General features: G+C 42.2%; 1 protein-coding gene across 1 annotated transcript in view; it reads left to right on the top strand.

Moving 5' to 3' along the window:
• LOC112124046 (vascular endothelial growth factor receptor 1) overlaps positions 1-11,736 on the top strand; it is a 152,061-nt gene extending 140,325 nt beyond the window's left edge. Inside the window, exons 25-30 of the mRNA XM_026653575.1 lie at positions 3,394-3,493; positions 4,865-4,970; positions 5,066-5,205; positions 5,963-6,047; positions 6,982-7,073; positions 11,415-11,736. Coding sequence (XP_026509360.1) covers positions 3,394-3,493; positions 4,865-4,970; positions 5,066-5,205; positions 5,963-6,047; positions 6,982-7,073; positions 11,415-11,616 — 725 coding nt within the window. The 3' untranslated portion in view covers positions 11,617-11,736. The remainder of the gene's footprint in view (positions 1-3,393; positions 3,494-4,864; positions 4,971-5,065; positions 5,206-5,962; positions 6,048-6,981; positions 7,074-11,414) is intronic.
• Positions 11,737-12,809: the final 1,073 nt, after the last annotated feature.

Below are 12,809 nucleotides of genomic sequence, written 5' to 3'. Positions count from 1 at the left end.
TTTCGTGCGCCGCGGCCGCTCGGGATCTCCCCCTCCCTCCCAGGCAGCAGCAGCGGAGGGCGGCAGCGGCACATTTTTAGGGGCGGCATTCTGGCGCCGGCCATGCCGCCCCTAAAAATGTGCCGCCCCAAGCACCAGCTTGTTTGGCTGGTGCCTAGAGCCGGCCCTGCAAGTGGGGTTCCACAGGGTTCTGTTCTGGGTCCAGTGTTATTTAACATCTGTATTAATGACCTGAATGTAGGAATAGAGAGCATACAGTCAAATTTGCAGATGAGACAAAGCTAGGGGGTTGCAAACACTTTGAGGATACAGCTAAAATTCAGAGGGATTTTGATAAATTGGAGAACTGAGCTATAGACAAAATGAAATTCAACAAAAAACAAAGGTAAGGTGCTACTCTTAGGGAAGAAAAACCAAATGCACAAATACAGGGATAACTGGAGGGCAGCAGCACTGCTGAGAAGGATCTGGGAGTTGTGGTGGATCACAATCTCAACATGAGTCTCCAATGCGATGCTGTTTCAAAAAAAGTAAATGCAATTTTGGGTTGCATTAACAGAGTCATAGCATGCAAGTCATGGGAGGTGATAGTACACTCTGCTCGGCGCTGGTTAGGCCTCAGCTAGAGTACTGTGTCCAATTTTGGTCACCAATGTATAGAAAGGATGTAGAGAAACTGGAAGGCATCCAGAGGTGAGTGACAAAAATGATCAAAGGGATGGAATGCAAGTCATATGAGCAAAGGCTGAAGGAACTGGATATGTTAATTTGGAAAAAGAGAAGATTAAGGGGGGGACATTATAGCGGTCTTCAAATACTTAAAAGGATGCCATAAAAAAAGATGGAGAAAAAATATTCTCTCTTGCCACAGAGAGCAGGACAAGAGACAATGGATTCAAGCTACAGCTTAGCAGATTTAGATTAAATCTCAGGAAAAACTTCCTAACTGTAAGAACAGTAGGACAGTAGAACAGACGTGCCTAGGGAGGTTGTGGAAGCTCCTTCACTGGAGGTTTTCAAAAGGAGGCTGGATAGCCATCTGTCCTGGATGGTTTAGATACAACAGATCCAGTATCTTAGCAGGGGGTTAGACTAGATGACCCTTGTGGTCCCTTCTAACCCTCTGGTTCTATGATTCTAACTGAAATGTGAAGATACATACTTTGTAAGACCTCCAAATAGATAACTGAATCTTGGTGCCAGGTTACAAATTACAACTAGATAACCGAAATATTTGAACAGTTTCTCCTTTATTTACCCTCCAAGACCACGGCTCAGAATTCCCCTATACGTACGTCTATGGAATGTATGACAGCGAGTCTTAGAACCTGGGTCTACAGACTTGGACTCACAGAACTTCACTAAAAATAGCTGCGTAGATGTTGTGGCTTGATCTGGAGCTCAGTCTCTGAAGCCCACTCCCACTCCTGAGACTTCAGATCCTGAGTTCCAGACCAACCCGATATGTCTCCCCAGCTATTTGTAGCGCAGTAACCCAAGCCCTGCAAGGTCAAGTCTGGTGAGCTGGGCTCCGAGACTCTCTGTCACTCATTGCGAAGACACGCCCTATAAGACAACAGTTGATCCACTGAGGCGAACACAGCCTGACTAGTTTCAGGTGCTTTGTTTGAAAGGGAAACACAGAATCCTAGACTGAGGGCTTGACGGGAAAGTAAAGTCAATGTTTGAACATTTCATTTTAATATGGAAATACCCCTGGGTCTGTGCAAATAAGGCAAGCAGGATTTGACCCTCAGTGTAACTCTTAGGGCCCAGTCTTGTAGCCTTTTCTCTAAGAGAATGGTTATGCTGAAGTCTGAGACTATGCATGCAAGTGAACTCTGCAGCGCTGATCCTTTGCTATGCACGTAATATTCCCGTAGGACATAACCCTGATCCTGCTGAAGTCATTAGAAGTGTGTAATTGACTTCACTGAGTCTAGGATTTGGCTCCAAATGATTTAGAATCCCCTAATTGGTTCTGACTTTTCCTTTGAGAGCAAATAAAAACCTAGTCAAAACCAAAAATGCCCCAATAAACAGAACCTCTTTAATTTCGCTGTGTTGAGATGTGCTTAAAATGACACCGTCTATTTCCACTCTTTGAAAAATCTACCAGCCACAATGACCCTTCAGCAACACAATGCCAGCACTTCACCGTTCACAGCTGCTTCCTACTTACGCTGGCAGGCGCAGACGAATGAACATTGAAACGGATGCCGTGGAACGAACTAGAGCGCAGAATCTGAAATAAAAACCCTGTGTGAGGCAATGTTTTTTTAAGTGAAAACTGTAGGCTACAGAATCAATACTGAAAGGGAAACAACGGCATTCAGAAGAGAAGAATCTTAATTGGGTCCAACACAGAGACTGACACAACAGTAGAGGAAACAGTCCCAGGCAGTCCCTCATCCAATCATTGACTAGTTCGAATACACGTTGTTGGCAGTGCTGCCGACTCTGGTGGTTTTATGGCAATGTTTGGTGTTTCTCTCAAAGCCCCAGCTCCTGGATTCAAGTAATTATTTGAGAACCTCAGCTTTCATTTTTTTAAAAGTAAGTTTCAAAGTCTTTTTGGTTGTGGAGAAAAGTTTGAATGGCCCGAGTGCACCCTAAATGCTCTCAGAAACCAAAAGGCAAAGAACCCAAATGTTGCTGTATTTTCTTTTTAAAAAAATCACGATTGATAAACCAATGTCATGATTTTTTAGGCTGACTCATGCTGTGTGAACATTTGGAGTTGCTGAGACTGTGTCTATTAGAATTTAGGGCAGTATTTGTATATATTGAGGAATCTAACAGTTCTTAGGTATAAAGAGAAGATAAATCGCATTTCCTTTTATCGAGTATCTATTTTAAAACTGAATCGCTCTTGTTTCCTTTAAATCCAGCCAAGTGCTGCTAATACTCATGGATCTGATCCTGCAAGAGCCTCAAAAGACCCAGACCCAGAGCCTCAAAGATATTTAGCCTCCTCACTTCCATTGCTGTCAACAGCTTGGGACATTGATTTCAATGGAAGCGAAGATTCTAAAATACCTTCGAGCAGGGCCCACTCTAGTTTTTTTGCTGCCCCAAGCAAAATAAATAAATAAATAATCCATCCCAGAGCCAAGTGCTGTCCCGGGAATGCCGCCATGCCGCCTCTAGAGTTGTGCCACCCCAAGTGCGTGCTTGGTTTGCTGGTACCTAGAGCCGGCCCTGCCTTAGAGGATCTGGGCCTAAATGCCTGTAACTTGGGTTGGCATCCATGGGAGTTGAAGGCACTTGGTGTCTTACAAGTTCAGGCCCCTTGACTATGTGTTCAGTGGTATAACACTAGAACTATACATGGATAGACACTTAATCTACCTACCTCGGTCCAAGTACTGATTCATACACTGTTACCTTTAGGTGCTTCTCCTTATCCAGGGGTGCAAATAGATGAAGACTTCTGCAGCAGATTAAAAGAAGGCACAAGGATGCGGGCCCCAGAATATGCAACATCAGAAATGTGAGTTTACTTTTCCTATATGCAGAGCCATGCAAATCCATGGATATCCTCTTTATATCCATCCAAGTTTGATAATGATTAACGTATCTGCTTGAGAAGCACCATACAAGTGCCAAGTATTATCATTTTATTAACTTGGGCAGTAACAGTTCAAGCATCCCCCCAGCTTTTCTGGAGACCACTTCTAACAGTAAGGGAAGGTGAAAGGGTCTCCGGGCTTTTTTAGTCCTTGGCCTTTCTGTGGTCTTCATCAGTTTTATCAACTATGCAGACAACAATCCATTAGGAATTGGACTAAAAGTGATGACTCATTTTACATAGGCCACCAAATTGGTCATCAAATGATAGCAACTTTCAGTCTCTGCCTCGCGGGGTAGATGACCTAGAGATGAAAGGCTCCATACACTGTTACTAATCACCTGAGCCTTTCAGAGCCCTGATTTCATCTCAGATAAAGATGAGAAGTGCTTTCAATAGATACAACAATTGACATTTAGACAATAGAGTCCTATCAGAGCACTTGGCCTATGTAATCTTTAAACAAATGTTCTGCACTTGTATCTGATGAATGAATAATACAAGAAGTCACAACATACTAGGCCTGTGAGAAAATTTTTTTTTTTGATCATGTCAGTTCTGGATGAATCACAGAAATCAGAATGCACTTTTATTCTGCACGTCTGTCATTTGGGGAAAGCACACACATCGGATGCATCGTGTCTCCCTATGCAAAAGGAAATAGAATGAAGGTTTTTATGGTGCCTTGTCCACATCCCACGTACTGAGATCATCAACAGGACTCTAAATAGCAACAGTTACAAAAAACGGCAGAAGGCCGAGTAAAAGGATACACACCAGACTTAATCCTCTCTGGAAGTGTAACCTACTGGCTAATTTTATTATCCTACTGACACTTAAGAACTTTTTTGTTGTTTCAAATATTTTATTGCAGGAAGGAAAACTAGACTTGACCAATACAAGGAAGTGAGACAGTCATATGAGTCATCTTACGGTGCCTTCCATTACCAGATAATAAATGCTCCATACCATGGTTTAAAGCTGTACTAGGAATAAAAAAATATCTTTTAGGAGCTGTTGGTTAAATTATCCTCTGATTGCCCCCAAGGAGGAGTCTTTTTCTGAAGATTGGCTCTTTTCTTTTCAATAACAGTCCCTGGTAATGCCGGACATCTTTCTTGTTAAAATGCAGAAATCCTTCTGGTTTTTCCAGATTAATGCATTATGAGGAACAATAATTAAATCTAGTGACATGACACTACCATAAAAATCCTGGAGCTGTTTGATATGCCCCGGTGAGGAACGTATCGTGCGTTACTACAAAATGTGCTCATTTTGTTTCTATTTTCCCAGGTATCAAATCATGTTGGACTGTTGGCATGGGAACCCCAATGAACGACCAAGATTTTCTGAACTGGTGGAAAGGTTAGGGGATCTTCTTCAAGCAAATGTGCAACAGGTACTGAACTAAATGGCATCAATATGTTACTGTATATACACTAGCTATATCCTGGACTGTCTTTATTGTAATTAAATATATTTTTGTGTTTTTAGGATGGCAAAGACTATATCCCTTTGAATACTATATTTACAGCAGATAGATTTGCATACTCAAGTCCCACCTCAGTCAACTCTAATTTGAGTGAAGATATTTCAGTTCCAAAATCAAACTGTGAAAACACTGAAAATGCTGGGTAAGAGAAAAAATACCAAGAGGTTTTTCTTTATATTAACTATGTAGAGGAAACTTCTCCTCAGGCATGGTTTGGATTAGGATGAGAAAACAATTAAAAATCACCCTGAACTTTCTGCCATCTCCATGATCTGACTCAAAACTTTACTTTTTTTAAATAAGATCACCCTTAATTCCTCTCTTCCTCCATGCATTCTGAAATGGCATCTGGTCCTTCCCTGCCTCTCCATGAATCTCGCACTACCTCTGTATAACCCTCCAATAGGTGCCCCCACTACATTCCTTCCCATCACCATCTGCCACTGATTTGAAAGTCTACATGCTCTGGAGTGTGCAGTGCATTCTGAGGTAGATAACCCCCACATTATCAGTTGTGGATGAGGGCCAGCAGAGGCTGCTAGAGCTTCTGAGCTCAGTAATGAAATCTTCAAAGCTAAGGGAGTGATATATGGACACAGTCACGCAGAGAGGTATCTACTGGTAGATTGTGGGGAGGGGAGAGATGATAAAAGACCTGGTGAAGAGGGAAAAGGGGAAGCCTTCCCTCATGGCCACTGAATCACAAGTTAATGAGTGTTTACATACAATGGGTTTCGTATGTAAACCATTTAGCCGTCAAACAAGTAAATACATTTTAAAATATTAAAATGAAAGAACAGTCCCTATTTATGCACAACTCATTTTATTGCATAGCCGCCGAGGTTTCCTAAAAAAAACCCCTCTTGATGATATCTGTTTTCTGCTTGTTTGTTGAATAGATACATAAACACCTTCAAAATGAAGCCACCCCAGAGGGTAAATACCTTTGAAGAGCTTTCGCCCAAGGATACCATTGTATTTGATGTAAGTGATACTCCAAGTAGAATGAACAGTATGTTCTTTATTCATATATTTACATTTAATTTTTTGTAAAAGGGGCATTTAGTTTGTCCGTGTGTCTGTGCAGTGCAGCATTGTCTGCTCTTAGAAGTTAGGTTGTTTATAAACAATATTGTAATAGGCGAAGATCTGAAGAAAGAAAACGAAGAACAGAACGGACCACCGGATTCCATAACATGGCCTGCAACCACCTTCTCCTTTGATATGAAGGTGTAGTCAACAGACTAGAGAATTTGGTGTCCTGTGTTCCATCTTCATCTGAGCAGCCTGACCATGCAGAGTGAGATTTCTAGTTTTGTGGTTGCACTTCTGTATCAGTAAAGAAGAAAGCAACTGAATTCTACTCCATTTTAGGCAAGCTCGCTAGAAGCCTGGTAAGCTGGCAATATGTCCCTCTATGAGTCAACATTTGCCTCCTCCGCTCCCTAAATTATTAGGCCTTGTGGAGTTGTAGAGAGGGAGATGAGAGACAGGAGCAGGGTGAATGAGGGGTACGTATATGAATTAAACCAAACCTTTGAAACGTTTAGGGGATGGACTGAGGTTCAGCTCCACGCTCAGGTTTGCCATATCAATTCCCCCATCCCTGCTGCTGCTGTCCCATGGGCTGGCCGCACGGGTGGCTGACCAAACACAGTGAGTTGGATTGCTGGAAACAGAGCTGGACACTTCATAGGTGTTTTTGTTTAAAACGTTGCAGCCGTGTTCATTTCATGTGTTCATTATTGCCACACAATGGGTACCCATTTTCAAAAGTAACATAGGCACTCAGAAGCCCAGATCTCATGGAAAATCAACTCCTAAGTTGCTTTTGAAAATTTGACCCAATAAGAATGTGATTCTTTTAAAAATTAACTTTTTTTCATTAAATGCCTAATAGGCTTTTAATCTTTTTCAGGATTATCAGGCAGACAGTGGGATGGTGCTGGCTTCAGAAGAACTGAAACGCTTTACTTGGACAGAGAGCAAACAAAAGCAAATGCTTTTTGGGTCTGTGTTTCATGCCTCTTTCTTGTCCTTTACACACGCGCACACACAAAAAATATCAAAGAGGGTCTTGCATGTTTTTGTGCTGCATCACACTTGACAGAACAGTCTGACACTCTGTAAATAATTTTGTTGGTGATCATGCTGTGTGACTGGTTTATTTATTTGGTACCCGGGACCAGATCATCCAGGAACCTGACAGTAAGTTACAAAAGTCACCTAGATGCATTTGCACTGCCCTCATGTACTAGTTCTACATCTGATGGACCCAAGCGACCCAGGTCACTAATCCCAGACTGTGGTAGATGGCTGCAGGAAACAAATTCCAAAGATCAAGGCCTTTTGCTGAGAATGACTTGCTGTTGGTCCTGGAAGTTCTCAGGAGACATCAAATGCACCCAGCAGATATTCATCTAACAATGCTTGTTTTTGCCCTTCTCTTACATGAATCAGATAAGCATAACCCATTTAAGAGCCATAGACTCAGGATGCTCAAGTGGCAACTTTACAATAGATGGATGTGAGGGCCTCATTTCTCTTCCTGCTTTTAAGCACTTTAATATATTGGCCACCTTCCTCTGCCTAATTCCTGACAGCTGCCTGAGAGGAGAACAAGGGCTGTCTATTAAATGTACTGTACTAACATGACCTAGCTCTAGGTGAGGAATGTTTATTTTCTCAGATATGGTTGGTGGTTCCTCAGTTCCAGGGCCGTTATGAGACTGAAAGTCTCAGACCGGTTTCAATTCCCAGGTTAAGGCCAGCTCACAGTATGGAGGCTGCCCTGACCTGAGTGATCATTCATCTTGTGCTGGCAATAAGTTACAGCCATCATGCCATCTTGATTGTGCTTGACTGGTCACACTGAAGCCTGTGGCGTATGGTATGGGGGATCTGAGCAACTGCAGATGATAAAGTTCTTGGTCAAGATCTAAAATGATTTGCTTATAGGAAAATTTCAGTGATTAGCTATATTACTTTCGCTGAATGTGTGTGTGCATGTGTACATACACACAGAGAATACTGATGATGTAGTGGAAAGGTTCTATTGGCAAGAATTAGAAATGGAAGAATCACTTATGAATGCTAAAGCCAAGGGCTATGCAGGTCATCCTAATAAAGTGGCCATAAAATCTTGATAACTGAACCAATCCCTCATATGTTCTGCCCATGGACGTGTGTTACAGATTTAAAAAAAAAAATTTAAAGCACTCATTTTGGGACGATTTCTTGTACCCTTTCAATTGAAAAGCCATGTATAACAATACATATGGACTGTGCAGGACTCATAGAACAAAATGGCTCTAAAAATGACCTAAAATAGCTTTTCTTCAAACAAACGTGCCATTTTTTAAGTCTGATATCTTGTGATATCCAGGGCAGCAGCAAGTGCTACTTGTCTCTGTGAAGCCTAGAAATCTCCCCTCTTTAATGGCATAAAGCTCTTGTTTCTAAGACTACGATTGGTGCAAGGCTGCGTATTGTTCTTCAGGACAGTGTCATTTTGCAAAAAAGTTACAGTTGTGGAAGAGAAGGGAATGTCTTGGTGGCAAACTGACTTTTTAGAAATGGTGCCTGTTAGGAGAATGTGAGAATAAGTCCTAAAGGGAGCTAGATTAGTTAGCAGAGAACAGGTGAGGTGGTCAAAACTGTATGATAAAAGCAATTTGTAACAGTGTTATGCTGGAAGATGTTAGTAGCTGCCATCAAGCGGGTCTTCAATATATAAACAATCACAGACCTGATTAAAGCTGCTGGATGTGCTAAACCCCCTTTCCTTCAGGCTAAATGGAAGGAACATTTAAACGCTGCTTTATGTAGTGATAGCTGGAAACAATAGGAAGTTACTGCCCAAGGCACTGGGCCACATGGTGAAGCCTGAGCAGGGCAAGCCATGTGATCTGAGGGGTTTCCCTAGGACTGGTGGTAAACACAGGAGCTAGGGAATTGGTTGCAGGGTGGGCTTGAGAGGCAGAAAATGGGGGAAAAGCTAGCAGACAGCAAGAAGCAAGATAAATGGTCAAAAGCAGGGGTAGGCAACCTGCGGCACGCAAACTGATTTTCAGTGGCACTCACACTGCCCAGGTCCTGGCCACCAGTCTGCATTTTAATTTAATTTTAAATGAAGCTTCTTAAACATTTTGAAACCTTATTTACTTTACATACAACAATAGTTTAGTTAGATATTATAGACTTATAGAAAGAGACCTTCTAAAAAGGTTAAAATATATTACTGGCACACCAAACCATAAATTAGAGTGAATAAATGAAGACTCGGCACACCACTTCTGAAAGGTTGCTGACCCCTGGTCAAAAGCATGGCCCTGAGAAGGCGCAGAGAGACAGAGCTCCATGGAGATGGAACTGATCGGAGGGGGCAGACTCGGAGATAAACAGCAGGTACTTTCCTTGCTTGCTGTTTCCTACTGTGTTCAGGAAATAGGACTTTGTGTACAGTCTTTGTAAATAAATAGGATTGCATCAAAGGAATATTTGATTCCATCATCAATTTCTCCTCCTAATAGCTACAACTCTGCAAGGCCTCAAATATTGGCTAACCACTCAGGTCAAAAGGGGAAACTATAGTGTCCTACTGTACTGGTCAGATGTGTGCTGAACGGCTTGGACTCATAAGTGCAGTAACAGAAAGAAAAAATGGAGTCCACTAGAGATACAGAAAAATAAATTCTTTTGATTTAAGACTTCCAAGGATACATGGTCATTTAGATCACAAGACTCCACTACCAGCTTCAGAAGAAATAAGTATGCCTTTATAAAGGCCTCCCTAAGAGGTTGGAAACCTTCTAACTACAACCTTTTAACTGGAATTCTCTAGCTCTCAAGACTAGAGCAAGCTAGAATTCCAAGCCAGAGAAAGCAGCTCACCTAAAGTAAGTTTCTAAACTAAAATAAACTTTAAGCCATATTAAACTCCTAAATTGGAATAAACTCCTCAGAGCTAAAACAGAGACCTTTATTGGATTAAACCTCCCAAACTAGCATGTCCCTCAGAACCAAAACAAGCCCTTCCCTAGGCAAAAACCCAGCATAGCCCCAACTACTCAGAGTAGGAACACAGTTCCTCTCTAGACTAATCTCCCAGAATGGAGTGAATGCCTCAGCTCTGAAGGAAGATTTATAGTTCCTTAGCTCCACCCCCTAACAGGTTCTGGCCAATTAGCCCTCTTCACCTGACTCAAAATGGTGTCTGAGCACCAACAGACAGAATTTTGTGGCTATCTTTTCCCCTGGTAAAAATACTTAGGGCTTTATTGTTTCTAGTAAAGGTAATTAGTTGGGAGAGCTTAGTCTTGGCAGGGGTTTGTTCCAGCCCTCAGGGGCTATTTCAGCTGAGCAGTTTAATGTAACTCAGAAATGTATGATAACTTAGAAGTTACTAAGGCTTATGGTTTTATGGTAAGTCTTGTAATATTTGATGCTTTTCCTAATGTCCTAGACCCTGGGTCATACAGATATGCTGGAATATTTGCTTTCATTTTTTTTTTTTAAAAAAAAGGTAAAGAACCCTTATGGTTGTAGGGAGAAAATACTTGAAAATATAACCCTTAAAGGTGTAAAAGCCAGAAAAAGAACTTCCTTTAGAAGTTTAGGGGCATCAGGCAGTAGGGGTTCCATGGCACCTGGGGAACATGTCCCTTGGAAAGTATAGGTCCTATGACTCAAAATGTAAGAATTTGTAGAATCTAACAGGAACTGTTGCCCCTCAACTCCCCAAATAAGAAATGCCTTGTGCTACATATAGAGGTTTTGGTGCTTCATTTTTCTTTCAAAGATCTTATTGCCTAAATACAAATTTAAAAGCTTCCTAAAAACTCTAACCAATGCTGGGGGGTTTCTTCCTTGGGAATCTAGCGTGGTAGCTAGGAGGGGGACGTGCGTGACTACTTAGAAACTTACTCTTTTAATTCTTGAAATAACCCTTTTGAGCCCTGACCATTTAAAATAAGGCTACTGGAGGGTAAGGACACAAAATAAGGCAACCATCACCTTCCTGGGGATTGGAGGGATCAGGTGATAGGCTCAGTGTCTTATCACTCTTGTGAACGGTATCACATCAAATGCAGCCCAAGTTAAGAGTGATCAAATGTTATCCCATGACTACATGGTGGGCTGAATGCAGAGCTGGGCCCATGTATTTTGATGATGTGCTTGGGAGGCACAAGTTCCCTTGTGTACACAGTCCCAGTCAGTCCCTACAACACTGTGCTCACCATCACCAATGAATGGGGCTGTTTCCTTCCATGCTGTCTCATTCAATTCACTAAAAATAATCTTAGATACTTTCCCCCCATGCACTGAAAGTGACACTGCTCTGTTTTACAGTCTGAAAGCTGCCAGCAGGAGCAAGGAGTCCGTTCTTTCTGGAATGACCAGACCGAGTTTCTGCAGTTCCAGCTGTGGCCACCTCAGTGAAGCTAGTTGGAGATTTCCTTATGGTAACATAGTGCTGGAAAAAATGAGAGTGTGCCATTCTCCTCCTCCTGATTACAAGTCACTGGGGTTTTATTCCCCCCCACCTGTTTAAGAAGTTCTGTGCAAAGATTCAGATGCGTATTTTAACCTGAACCAGCTTTTCCTAAACACTGTCAGTTCTAAAGCTTCCACCTGAAACAGCTGCTGTTTATGTGATCTTAAAAGCTTTCTCTCCGCCCGCCCCCAGCCAGGCATTGACTTAAACTCAGATGACCTGCTTTTCTACAGACGGCACAAAGTGTGATGTGTGCATTTAAAATGAAGTAGGGCACCAGTGCTAAGGGTCTAGCTTTCTCAAGTATTGAATCTCTGTAGCTCTCCTAACAGTTAATGGGAGCGACAGGAGCTCTGTACCTTAGATGACTGGTTCCCTAATGTTCATGTAGAAGACCCCACTTCAGTTTCTGGTCCCTTTCAAAAGATGGGAGTCCCATGGAAGCAGCGTGCCCTGCCCCACAGCAAGGGTGGCCTCCTGCCACTTAACATAATCCGTTCTCAATTCAGATTCAGGAACAGCTTTGAGATCTGAAAACAAGAATACAGTTCCACTCTCCTCAGGCAAAAAGATCAGGGCAGTACAGTACCTTTAATGCTGAGGGAGTCAACAGTGGGCAAGAAACTGGGTGCGATCGTCAAGGTTACACCGCAAGGCCCATTGGAATCTGGGCCCCATGGACTGAGAGGTCCCAATGCAGTAGTGAGGGGAAAGCAAGAGGGAGAAAACAAGTCTACCTGTGTGGGACTGGGAGTGGGAGAAAGGGCCCACTTCCTGGAGTTCAGGATGTACAGCCTCAGCTTATAGAAGTTTGAGGGAGGATTAATGCCTTGATGAGCATGGCATTCTGGTAGATCAGGACTTAGTTTTAATTCATTCTTAGACCATAAGAGATCTGAAGGCCTCCCTGGACCCAGGAATTTCTACACACACCACAAAATGCAGTTGTCAAGAATACATAGAAATGAAAAATCTGAGACTGAAATAATGGAAATTACAGATTAAATAGAAGCTTTATCAAGCTTGATGGGGCACTAGTTCAAGCAAATCTTCTTGAAGATTGCACTTTGTCTCCCCAAGAATGTGCACTGGAAATTATTTTAACTAGAGATATTTAAGATAAGTTTTGTCTACACTACCTACTGGATCATCTGACATATTGTACTGATTGCTGACTGATTCCCATAACTAACAATATGCCAGGATGGCCGATAAGCTCTGCATATTGCTAAATTGAACAAATGTTTATT

This window comes from Terrapene carolina, unplaced genomic scaffold, assembly GCF_002925995.2.
Source record: "Terrapene carolina triunguis isolate 2854851 unplaced genomic scaffold, T_m_triunguis-2.0 Scaffold141, whole genome shotgun sequence".
In the NCBI taxonomy this organism is placed as follows: Eukaryota; Metazoa; Chordata; order Testudines; family Emydidae; genus Terrapene; species Terrapene triunguis.
This window is presented reverse-complemented; position numbering and strand designations above follow the sequence as displayed.